This window comes from Chrysochloris asiatica, unplaced genomic scaffold (assembly GCF_000296735.1).
Source record: "Chrysochloris asiatica unplaced genomic scaffold, ChrAsi1.0 scaffold00078, whole genome shotgun sequence".
NCBI classification, from domain to species: domain Eukaryota; kingdom Metazoa; phylum Chordata; class Mammalia; order Afrosoricida; family Chrysochloridae; genus Chrysochloris; species Chrysochloris asiatica.
Window position 1 is genome coordinate 10,795,077 of NW_006408596.1, and position 10,186 is coordinate 10,805,262.

At 47.9% G+C, this 10,186-nt stretch overlaps 1 protein-coding gene across 1 annotated transcript in view; it reads left to right on the forward strand.

Annotated features, from left to right (window-relative positions):
• The window catches only part of NOS1 (nitric oxide synthase 1 (neuronal)), a 121,936-nt gene that overhangs the window by 105,267 nt on the left and 6,483 nt on the right, over positions 1 to 10,186 (forward strand). The window contains exons 20-24 of the mRNA XM_006865466.1: positions 3,314 to 3,507; positions 5,292 to 5,461; positions 6,598 to 6,808; positions 7,462 to 7,549; positions 9,547 to 9,668. Of these exons, the coding sequence (XP_006865528.1) occupies positions 3,314 to 3,507; positions 5,292 to 5,461; positions 6,598 to 6,808; positions 7,462 to 7,549; positions 9,547 to 9,668 (785 nt within the window). The remainder of the gene's footprint in view (positions 1 to 3,313; positions 3,508 to 5,291; positions 5,462 to 6,597; positions 6,809 to 7,461; positions 7,550 to 9,546; positions 9,669 to 10,186) is intronic.

Genomic DNA, 10,186 nt, shown 5'->3' on the forward strand with positions numbered 1-10,186 from the left:
AGGATATCATGTTTGGTAAAGTGGAGGGTCAGAGAAAAAGAGGAAGACCCCCAACGAGATGGATTGGCCAAGTGGCAGCATCGATGGACTCAAGTATGGCAACAGTAGTAAGGTTGGCCCAACATCAGGCAGTGTTTCATTCTGCTGTGCATAGGGTCGCTATGAGTCAGTACCAACTCGATGGCACCTAACAACAACAAAATGAGCCTGTTATTGAGCCACTGTCCAGTATGTGTGTGTGTGTGTGTGTGTGTGTGTGTGTGTGTGTGTGTGGTGGTTGTGGTTGCTAAGTGCCTTTGAGTTGGTTCCAACTCATAGGGATCCTGCATAGGGTTTCCAAAGAGCGACTGGTAGGCTCAAACAGCAGACCTTGCAGCTCAAACTGACCCTGCAATCTAGCACATTACCCTGCAGTGCTACACCAGCTTGTTGTTAAGTGCCGTCAAGTCGGTTCCGACCCTGTACACGGTTTCCAAGGCTGTAAATCTTTACTGGAGCAGAAAGCCTCATCTTTCTCCCGTGGAGCGGCTGGTAGTTTCGAACTGCTGACCTTAAGGTTCGCAACCTGATTCATAACCAGTACGCTACCAGAGCTACACCAGGTGGTGGTTGTTAATTGCCCCTGAGTTGATTCCAGCTCCTGGCGCCCCCTTGTGTGTGAGAGTAGAATTGTGCTCCAGAGGGTTGTCTAGGCTCTATGGCTGTAAATCTACTCTGCGGCAGGGGGAACAGAGGCTCATGGGACTACTGCAGACCGGGACTCCTGTCTGTCCTCTCCTCCTTCCCTTTTCAACCTGCCTGTGTGTATCCTGGGCTTTTAAAAAAAAAAAAAAAAGTTCAGAAAATCCTACACTAGATCCCCTGGGGGAACTGAGACACCTGGCCCCTGGGACCAGGTAATGTAGCTGCTTTGGAAAGCATCAAGGTGCCCGGGGTCAGGTGACCATACCTCCTGGGATTCCTCCTCAGCAAGCAGTGCAGGGTCAGCAGCTTGGAAAATCCCCTCAGACAAAGTCCCAGCACAACAGCGCCTGGACCCTCTTTGGAGCACACCCAAACCCACCTCCACAATCTCCAGTCCAGGCAGCCTTCCTCCCCTTATCTGCCTGACCACCTTCTGTCACTTCCATGGGGATTGGGAGACATGGCTGCCAGTGTGAGCCAGCTCAGCAAGTTTGAAGCTTCCACGTTTCTGTTTTGTACCGGCCAAAAGAACAGAGCAAATATTCTTTTGAGATAAATCTTGATGAGCGGGGAGAAAGCTGGAATTGATTCCCAGGCCTCCTAAAAGGCCGAGGAGGCTCCCAAATGAGAAACGCCACAGTGCCCCCTGCTGGTGGCTAGCATTTGCTTAGTCCCTTCTTGGGGACCAGCAGGAGATGATGATGATGAATGATGATGATGATGATGATGCCTTTGTTCCCCAGGGACTGAAAATCTGAAGTAGGACAGAGTCATGTAAGACCACACAAATAACTAGAGAGGGCCCTGGAAGACAGGTGGGACCCCCAAACCCTGACTCTGCCACTCACAGTTATGATCGCCAAGTTTCCCACCTTGCCAAGGATAGAGGTGCCTTTCTTTAAGCAAGTTCTTGACACGCCCAAACAAAAGTACAGCTAGCACAACTATTTTTAATCATGGTGCCTATTTGCAGCACAAAGGGACTTTGGTTGTGCCAAGAAATCTCCTTTAAATAGTAAGTACCATTGGCCTATTCAAGCATTGATTTACATACCACAGAAAATGGAGAAACTTCAAGTGGAATATCAAGTGTCTCTCCTCAAAAACCGAAAACCAATTGGCAGTGAAGGAAAAACTTATCTGAATGCAAATTTAACTGAATGCAAAGGGTTTGATGTGCCCAAGAGTAATGGATCCCATCATGGTCAGGTGTTGCATTTGGTGTAGCACATCTGTACAAAAGCTTTATTAAAAAAAAAAAAACAAAAAAAACAGGGTCAGAATATGAATTCAGAGAATTTATTCTTGATACCATCTGCATTAGCAGGACTTTTGGTCCCTAGAAACACAAAAATCAAACAAAGGGCAGGGCCCAGTAGGCTAAACTCTCTCAGGTTTTTCTTCAATAGATGGATAGTTTCTTTATTTCCCATACTGGTGGGTTTGTACCTAACAGGAGCCTGGGCTTAGGACATACCATCACAAGCTGAGGGACTCCAGTTACAGAAGCTGGGTTGTTGTTGTTGTTGTTTTAAGTGCCTTCGAGTCAGTTCCGATCCATAGCGACCCTGTACAGGGTTTCCGAGGGTGTAAATCTTTACGGGAGTAGAAAGCCTGAGCTTTCTCCCGCGGAGCAGCTGGTAGTTTTGAACCGCTGACCTTAAGGTTCGCAACCCAATTCGTAACCACTACGCTACCAGAGCTCCAATTCCTAGGTGAGAAGGAATTTCAGAAATTGGGAGAAACTGTCATAGGTCATGTTTATGTGCTGAGAAACCTGTTTCAGCAGCTGGATAACACTAGGAATCTGAGGCTCTTCTTTCAGCTAATAGCGTCTGAGCATCTATTATATGCCATCCTGGTGTGGTGCCATGGGATAAGCACTGGGCTGCTAACTGCAAGGTCATTGGTTCAAACCCACCAGCCTTTCCTTGGAAACCCTAAACAGGGTTTCTATGAGTTGGAACCGATTTACTGACACTTGATGCTGTGGGTGACTGCACTAGCTTACCAGGTCAGTTTAAACTGCAAGGTTGATAGTTTAAGTTCACCAGTCGCTCCTTGGAAACTCTATACAGAGTCACTATGAATTATAACCTACAGCATTTAATAAGAACAAATGACAACAGTATGTGCCATGCAGTTCTAGGGATCAGGAATACAGCCATGGACAAAAAGAGACCACAGACCATGCCACAAAGTCACCTAGTGGGCATTAGCGGACTTTAAGTGTGATGGAGGACAATGCAGCAGAGGCAGGAAAACAGAAAAACAAAAAATCAGGTGGATCCCTGGGGGGAGCGATGGGGCTCCAGTGTCCAGAGTTTGGGGAGACAAGGAGTGCCAGGTAGGTGATCACAGAAGCCTGAATCCATGAAAGAAAGGGAGCCAAGGATGAGGGCGTGCTGCTCAGAGGATGAAGATGGGCACTGCAGTGACCATTGGATTCCCATTGAGCAGCCCATGGGTGGTCTCGATCAAAGCCGTGACACAGACGATGGGCAAAGCCTGGTGGGCAGAGGCCCCACGGAAATAGTAGGAGGGGAATTGGGCCAACAAGGACACACAGTGTAAGGGGGCTCGGTGGTTGCTGACCCTTGTCCTTTTTGTCTCCGACCTTTCCCTTCAGCCGATCCACCATCTTTGTACGGCTCCACACCAATGGGAGTCAGGAACTGCAGTACCAACCTGGGGACCACCTGGGCATCTTCCCTGGCAACCACGAGGACCTGGTGAATGCCCTGGTGGAACGGCTAAAGGACGCGCCACCTGCCAACCAGTTGGTAAAAGCAGAGCTGCTGGAGGAGCGGAACACAGCTCTGGGTAACTTCAATGGGTGGAGGGATTCCCTTTTCCAGAGAGATCCAAAGGTAATAGGAGGCTAGGAAAGAGAAGATTTGTTCTTCTTCCATCAGTCAGTCCAGCTTATGAGATTAAGGACTCATCCTTTCTCATGGGGGAAGGGAAGGCCTGTGATGCCTGGACAGCACTGGCTAGTCTTGCGGGTAGGTGACTTCTGTTTTCCTTCATTAGGGTCACCACCTAGACATTGATTTTTAGCAGTGGTGGCTTTTCTTACTTCCTTCATCAGTGCCACCCTACTGATAGCCACTGATGTCCAACTCCACCCCTCCAACAATCAAAATGGACCTATCTGAGTTGTGTAGGATTGAACCCACAATTCTGACCTCATTAGAGCAAGTTCCAACCTGCTGAAAAAAATCATCTCTGACATTGATCTCGAAGTGCTTTGAGAGCTGTGGTTCATCTTAGTAGACACAGGAGAACTCGGGGATCAGGTGCAAGGTAATCTCATGGTCTTCGGTGGAAGCCCAGGATACAGTGACATGAAGGTGTCACAGCAGAACATTAAGAGTACGCAACCGAGCCGTACTGAAAAGCCCGCAGTGAGGCACTGCTTGGCAGAGCCTCTCCTCTCTCTCAATCAATTAGCCCAGCCGGTTTCCCTCCACTCTTGGAATTGAGCTTTTAGTCCTGGGTTGAGCCTTTGATAGTCAAGTAGAGGCATGTATTTGGTACCATACTGCATGGGAAACACATTGGCCCCATGTAGTGAAGCTGTTAGAACAAGGTCTGGAGCCAGACTGCCTGGTTTTATATTTCAGAGCTGGGTGACTTTAGGGACTTCCTTCACCTCTCTGTGCTTTCATTTTTGCCATCTATAAAGTAACAGTGATTACAGTACCTACCACATTGGGTTGTTGTGAAGATTAAAGAAGTGAATCGTATAAGATTAGTACTTGGTGTATAATAAGTTGGAGTCCCAGAGTGGCTCAAATGGTTAAGTACTCATTGGCTAGCTGAAAAGTTGGCAGTTCAAACTCACCCAGAGGTACCTTGGAAGACAAGCCTGGCTGGTGGCGATCTGCTTCCGAAAGGTGACAGCTGTATGCAACAGCTCTACTCTGCACCCATGGGGTCGCTGTGAGGTGGAATCAGTTTGGCAGCAACTAACAGCCGCGGGAGAAAGATGAGGCTTTCTACTCCTGTAAGGATTTACACCCTCGGAAACCCTGTACAGGGTCGCTATGGGTCGGAACCGACTCGAAGGCACTTAACAACAACAACAACAACAGCAGACAGTGTTAGGCATGACTGTGATATTTTAACTGCAGAATCCCACTCCTGCCAACACTGAGTGGACAGACAGAATCAAAACAGACTCAAGTCTTGTGCTCACTGTATAGAATGCCAGTGGGGTGTATCATGCTATTTCAGTATTAATCCTCCTCTGTTCATTTTCAATTTTTTTGATACACTGGGGCTGTAGGTTAAATACTGGACTGCTGACTGCAAGGTAGGCGGTTCAAACCCACCTAGATAGCGTTGCTGTGACTTGGAACCAAATCAACGTCACTTAACAACAACAGTTGCGCACACAACGTCCTAGGACACAGCACACTCGGGAACCCGTTTGGCTCCCGGGTGTGGACACAGGGTGTGGAAGGTGGAGGTCTGAGTGGTTGTTGGACTCTGGGACAGCCCGTCCTCTGCCCAGGAACTGGCCTTGTCCACTTAGACCCAGGCCCTTGCAGCTCAGACTAACCTTTCCTTACTTGGTCTCTCTGTCCACTGTGCCTCCACAGGAGTCATCAGTAACTGGACAGACGAGTCCCGCCTCCCACCCTGCACCATCTTCCAGGCCTTCAAGTACTATCTGGATATCACCACGCCGCCAACGCCCTTGCAGCTACAGCAGTTTGCCTCCCTGGCCACCAGTGAGAAGGAGAAGCAGCGTTTGTTGGTTCTCAGCAAGGTGGATTCCTGGGTCTCCTACAGCCCGAGTGAAAAGCTAATAATAACAATTGCTTTCTAGTTGACTCCCACACAAAGTGTGCTCCGTAGGGTTTTCAATGACCTTTCAGAATCAAATCAAAGGTGCCTGTGATTGGATTCGAACCACCAACCTTCCAGTTAGTAACCATGCTCTCAATCATTTGTACTGCCCAGAGACTCCTTTGTACAATGCTCTGGGTTCCTTTCCCTTCATAATCTTTGGAATCATTACAATCATTACAACAGTTCTCCAATAGGTGGCGGATGTGAGGAAGTGATGCCATTCTCAAATTTGCCCGTCTGTCGCCATATTGGCTAGTTTGTTTTGGTTAGTCCTGACCATCTCCCTGTGTTCTAAGGAAGACCTGACAGAACAAAAGTGACCCCCTTCCGTCTTGAACTTGTGTGGCCATAGTAGAAATTGAGAATGCCAACTCTCTTTTCCTCTTTCCTTTGAAGTCCTTGATCTTCCATTGGTTCCATCGCTCTCATTCTTAGAGAAAAAGGAAGCTAAGAGAATCCCACAGTGCCATTAAGGGGGTCTTTTCTGATCCAGACAACTTGTAAATAGGACTGTTAAATACAGGAAGTCTTAGATTGTAGGGTAAACCAAACACAGCTTCTACCACCCTTATATAGAAACCAAAGATTGGTCTTCCCCAAGCTGATGCAAAATCTTGCTCAGTAAGAATCCCACCCAGGAGGACCACCCGGGCTTTTCCCAGTGGGAGCTTGAAGACAAGTTCAAGGCTCAAGGGGTGGGCGCTTTTTTGTTCTATGTCGCATCTTAGTTAGAACAAGGGGAGATGGTCAGGACTACCCAAAATGGACTAGCCAATACGTCTGTAGTCTGGCAAATCTGAAAGTGACACCACTTCCCTGTAAGCAAATATCAAGCAAAGGGGTAGGTTTTAGCTTTTTTTCTGCTATCTAGGAGAAGGGATTGGAATGGCCACTTAATCAAGAAAGAGGCCAATTTAGTAAGTGCATATTATTTAGAAACATGAACATCAACACCAGAAGAAACATTTCTTCTTTAAAAATTGCTAAACCCTCATTGGAAATCAGTACCAGGAATGGGATTCCAATTCTCCTCTGTCCCTCTCCTTGACACAGGGTTTGCAGGAATACGAGGAATGGAAATGGGGCAAGAACCCCACCATCGTGGAGGTGCTGGAAGAGTTCCCGTCCATCCAGATGCCCGCCACCCTGCTGCTAACCCAGCTGTCCCTGTTACAGCCACGTTACTACTCCATCAGCTCCTCCCCCGACATGTACCCGGACGAGGTGCACCTCACTGTGGCCATCGTCTCCTACCGCACTCGAGGTGGGCAGAGGCCTGAGAGAGCCTCCTGGTCTTCACTGTCCACAGGTCAAATCTTACATCCCTGGGAGGAGAGCTAGCCCCCAAACTAACAACCCAAGGGAAGAAATAGATCAGGCAACCTGTCCCCCATAGACAGAGCCAATGCTGTGCAGACTTAGGAGGGAAGCCAGGTAGGCATTTGAAAGGCTTGGCCACTCCCAGTATCCCAGATCCCCTTATATTCTCTCCATCCTCTCATACCCCCAAGGCAGCAGCTAGAACATGTCACCAACCCCAGATGTTTATGGGAGCTCTCTGTTGCTCACCGTCTAGCTCGTTGAATGCCAATCGGATAGCCCAACCTCTGCCCTAGTAGTTTCTTTCCTTGACAAAATAATTCAAATGTGGATCCCAGCAAGCCACTGAGACCACATTGACTAAGACCTTCTCAGTGGGCAGACTGGAACCTCATCGACTTCCGCCCAGCAGAGCCTTGAACTGTTTCACAAGCACATACTCACCCCAGCAAGACCCTTTCCCTCTTCCCTTTCAAAGCAAGCGTAGTAGACAATGGATTCAGGGCAGAAACTTGGTGTTGGAGTGAGAAGGGAGGCCAGTGATGGGGGAAGGTTGGAGGCAGTAACCAGGCCAGACAATTTTGGTGGTTTTGCTAGATGGAGAAGGACCAATTCACCATGGTGTATGCTCCTCCTGGCTCAACCGGATACAGGCTGATGAAGTGGTTCCCTGTTTTGTAAGAGGGTAAGTGACAACCGAATAGGAATGAGCAGCTGTCCCCAAACTAGATACTGTCATTGGGTGTTGGGGAGGGTGAACTAGCCAGAAGGATTGAATGGTCAGATGAGACAGAGAGCAACATCCTGCCTCTAGGTTGTTAAAGAAACCAGGTCATGGGACATGGCAAGCTAAACAAGTCCTCTTGTTAAAGCCAATCTAATGCAGCGAATATTTATCAAGTGCGTGCACTTTACTAGATACTGGGACTACAGTGGAGGAAGCCTGGTGGCACATTGGTTGGTGTTTCCAGCCCACCAGCTGAAAGGAATGGCAAGCTGCTTCTATAAAGATTATTGTTGTTGTTACGTGCTGTCAAGTCGATTCTGCCTTGTAGCTACGCTGTAGTTTCTGAGGAGTGGCTGGTGAGTTTGAACTGTCCACTTGGTAGTTAGCTTGTGGTTCGCAGTTCATTGCTTATCCTACAGCGCTGCACCAGAACTCCTCCACAGAGAGTGTTGTTGCTGTTGTTGATAAGGGCCATCGAGTTGGTTCCAACTCTTAGCGAACTTGTATAGGGTTTCCGGGGAGCAGCTGGTGGGTTTGAACTGCTGACCTTGTTCTTTGTAGTCTACTGCTGATCCTACAATGCCACACCAGGACTCCTCCCTAAAGATTACAGCCTTGGACATCTTGAGTGGTAGTTCTACTTTGTCCTACAGGGTCACTAGAAGTTGAAATTAATTTGATAGTAATGGTATTATAGGCTGTAGGGGAGAACCGTGCAACTATGAGTACAGTCTTAGCCCTCCTGGAATGTAATCTGTCGTTGTTGTGAAGTGCCATTGGGTCAGGTTCTGGCCCATAGCGACCCTGTATAGGGTTTCCGGGGAGCAGCTGCTGACCTTGATCTACTGGCCTTCTGGTTCAAGCAGACTTTGCAATCCAGTGTGTTAGCCAACAGCACCACACCAGGACTCCCCTGGAATGTAAAGACTCGTAGAAATTCTGTGAAAATTCTACAGGCCACTCTCCCCTGTTTCCAGTTTCTTAGAGATGGAGACGATCTGAGCACCCTTATGAATTTCAACTTTCTGCCCCAAACTCAGTTTTAATGATATGGCTGAGCTTAGGCCCACTGTGTTGTTGTTGTTAAGTGTAGTTGAATCCATTCCGACTCATAGTCCATTCCGAGGAATGACTGGTGAATTTGAACTGCCGACCTTGTAGTTTAAACTGACCTTGCTGTCCAGCACATTAACCCACAGCGCCACACAAGTATTTGTTTTGTCAGCCAATAACCTCTCTGCTTAAACAGTAGTGTTAGACAGCCATTCTTCTCAACTATTAAAGACAGAATGTTTAAGGTATAGTCCACATACTCTCAGCATCAGAAATACCTAGTGTCCTTCTCAAGAACAGAGAGTCCTGGCCCACATGAACCTGTACTTTGAACACTCACTGAGAGTTCTGACATGGCACTGTAGGATAAGCACAGTACTGCTAACCACAAAGTCAGTGGTTCCAACCCACCATCCGCTCCTTGGAAACCCCATACTGGGTCGTTATGAGTCAGAATCAACTCAACGCCACTTCACACAATGGGTGATTCCTTTGTACACTGGCCCTATGATTTCGCTTTCATTTATGGCTAAATCAGTGGTTCCAAACTGAGAGTGGTTTTGCCTCCCAAGCAACATGGGCAATGTCTGGAGACACTTTTGGCCATCACACTGGGAGGTGAGACTGGCATCTATTGAGTACAGACTGGGGGTGCTGCTCAATGTCCTACAATACACAGGATAGCCCCCTAGTGTCCATGGTACTGGAGCTGAGACACCCCATAGCCTTGGCATTGGGGCTTGGCTCAACAATAAGGCAAATTGGAACATAGAGAGCTCTTCAGGCTCGGAGGGATTTTCGTTCTTTGAATTCCCCAAAGTTGTGTGTTTCTGCCCAAGAGAGCCATCGGGTCGTTGGAAAACTCAGTTGTTATTGACAGATTTTCCCTCTTCCTTGACCAGAGCACCCAGCTTCCACCTGCCCCGAAATCCCCAAGTGCCCTGCATCCTGGTTGGCCCAGGTACCGGCATTGCCCCTTTCAGAAGTTTCTGGCAACAGCGACAATTTGATATCCAACACAAAGGTAGGTGACCATCCAGCGGCTTCTGAATCTGCAGCTGGACCCAGGGAGCTCCACCTCTGCCTCAGCAGCCCCTCAGAATGATGGAGTTTAGACTCATTGTAGTACTGCCTAGGACAGTAGGGGTGGGAGTATGGTAGAGGAGACAGAGGTAAAGTTTATGTTATTATGGTATGAGCTCTGGTAGCATAGTGGTTATGAATCGGGCTGTTAACCTCAGGGTCAGCAGTTGGAAACTACCAGCTGTTCCTCAGGAGAAAGATGAGGCTTTCTGCTCCGTAAAGATTTACAGCCTTGGAAACCCTGTACAGGGTCGCTATGAGTTGAAACCGACTCCACGGCACATAACAACAACAAAAACATCATTCTTATACTGTGTCCAAACAAATCTTATCAACAAGCTGTCGTAAGATCCTGAATTTTCATCCCCAGAGGACGTTTCTTAGATTGTTAAAATATAACCTTTCCTTAAAATTCTAATAGCCCCAAAAGGGGTAGGCATTAACCCTTATCAAATGGAT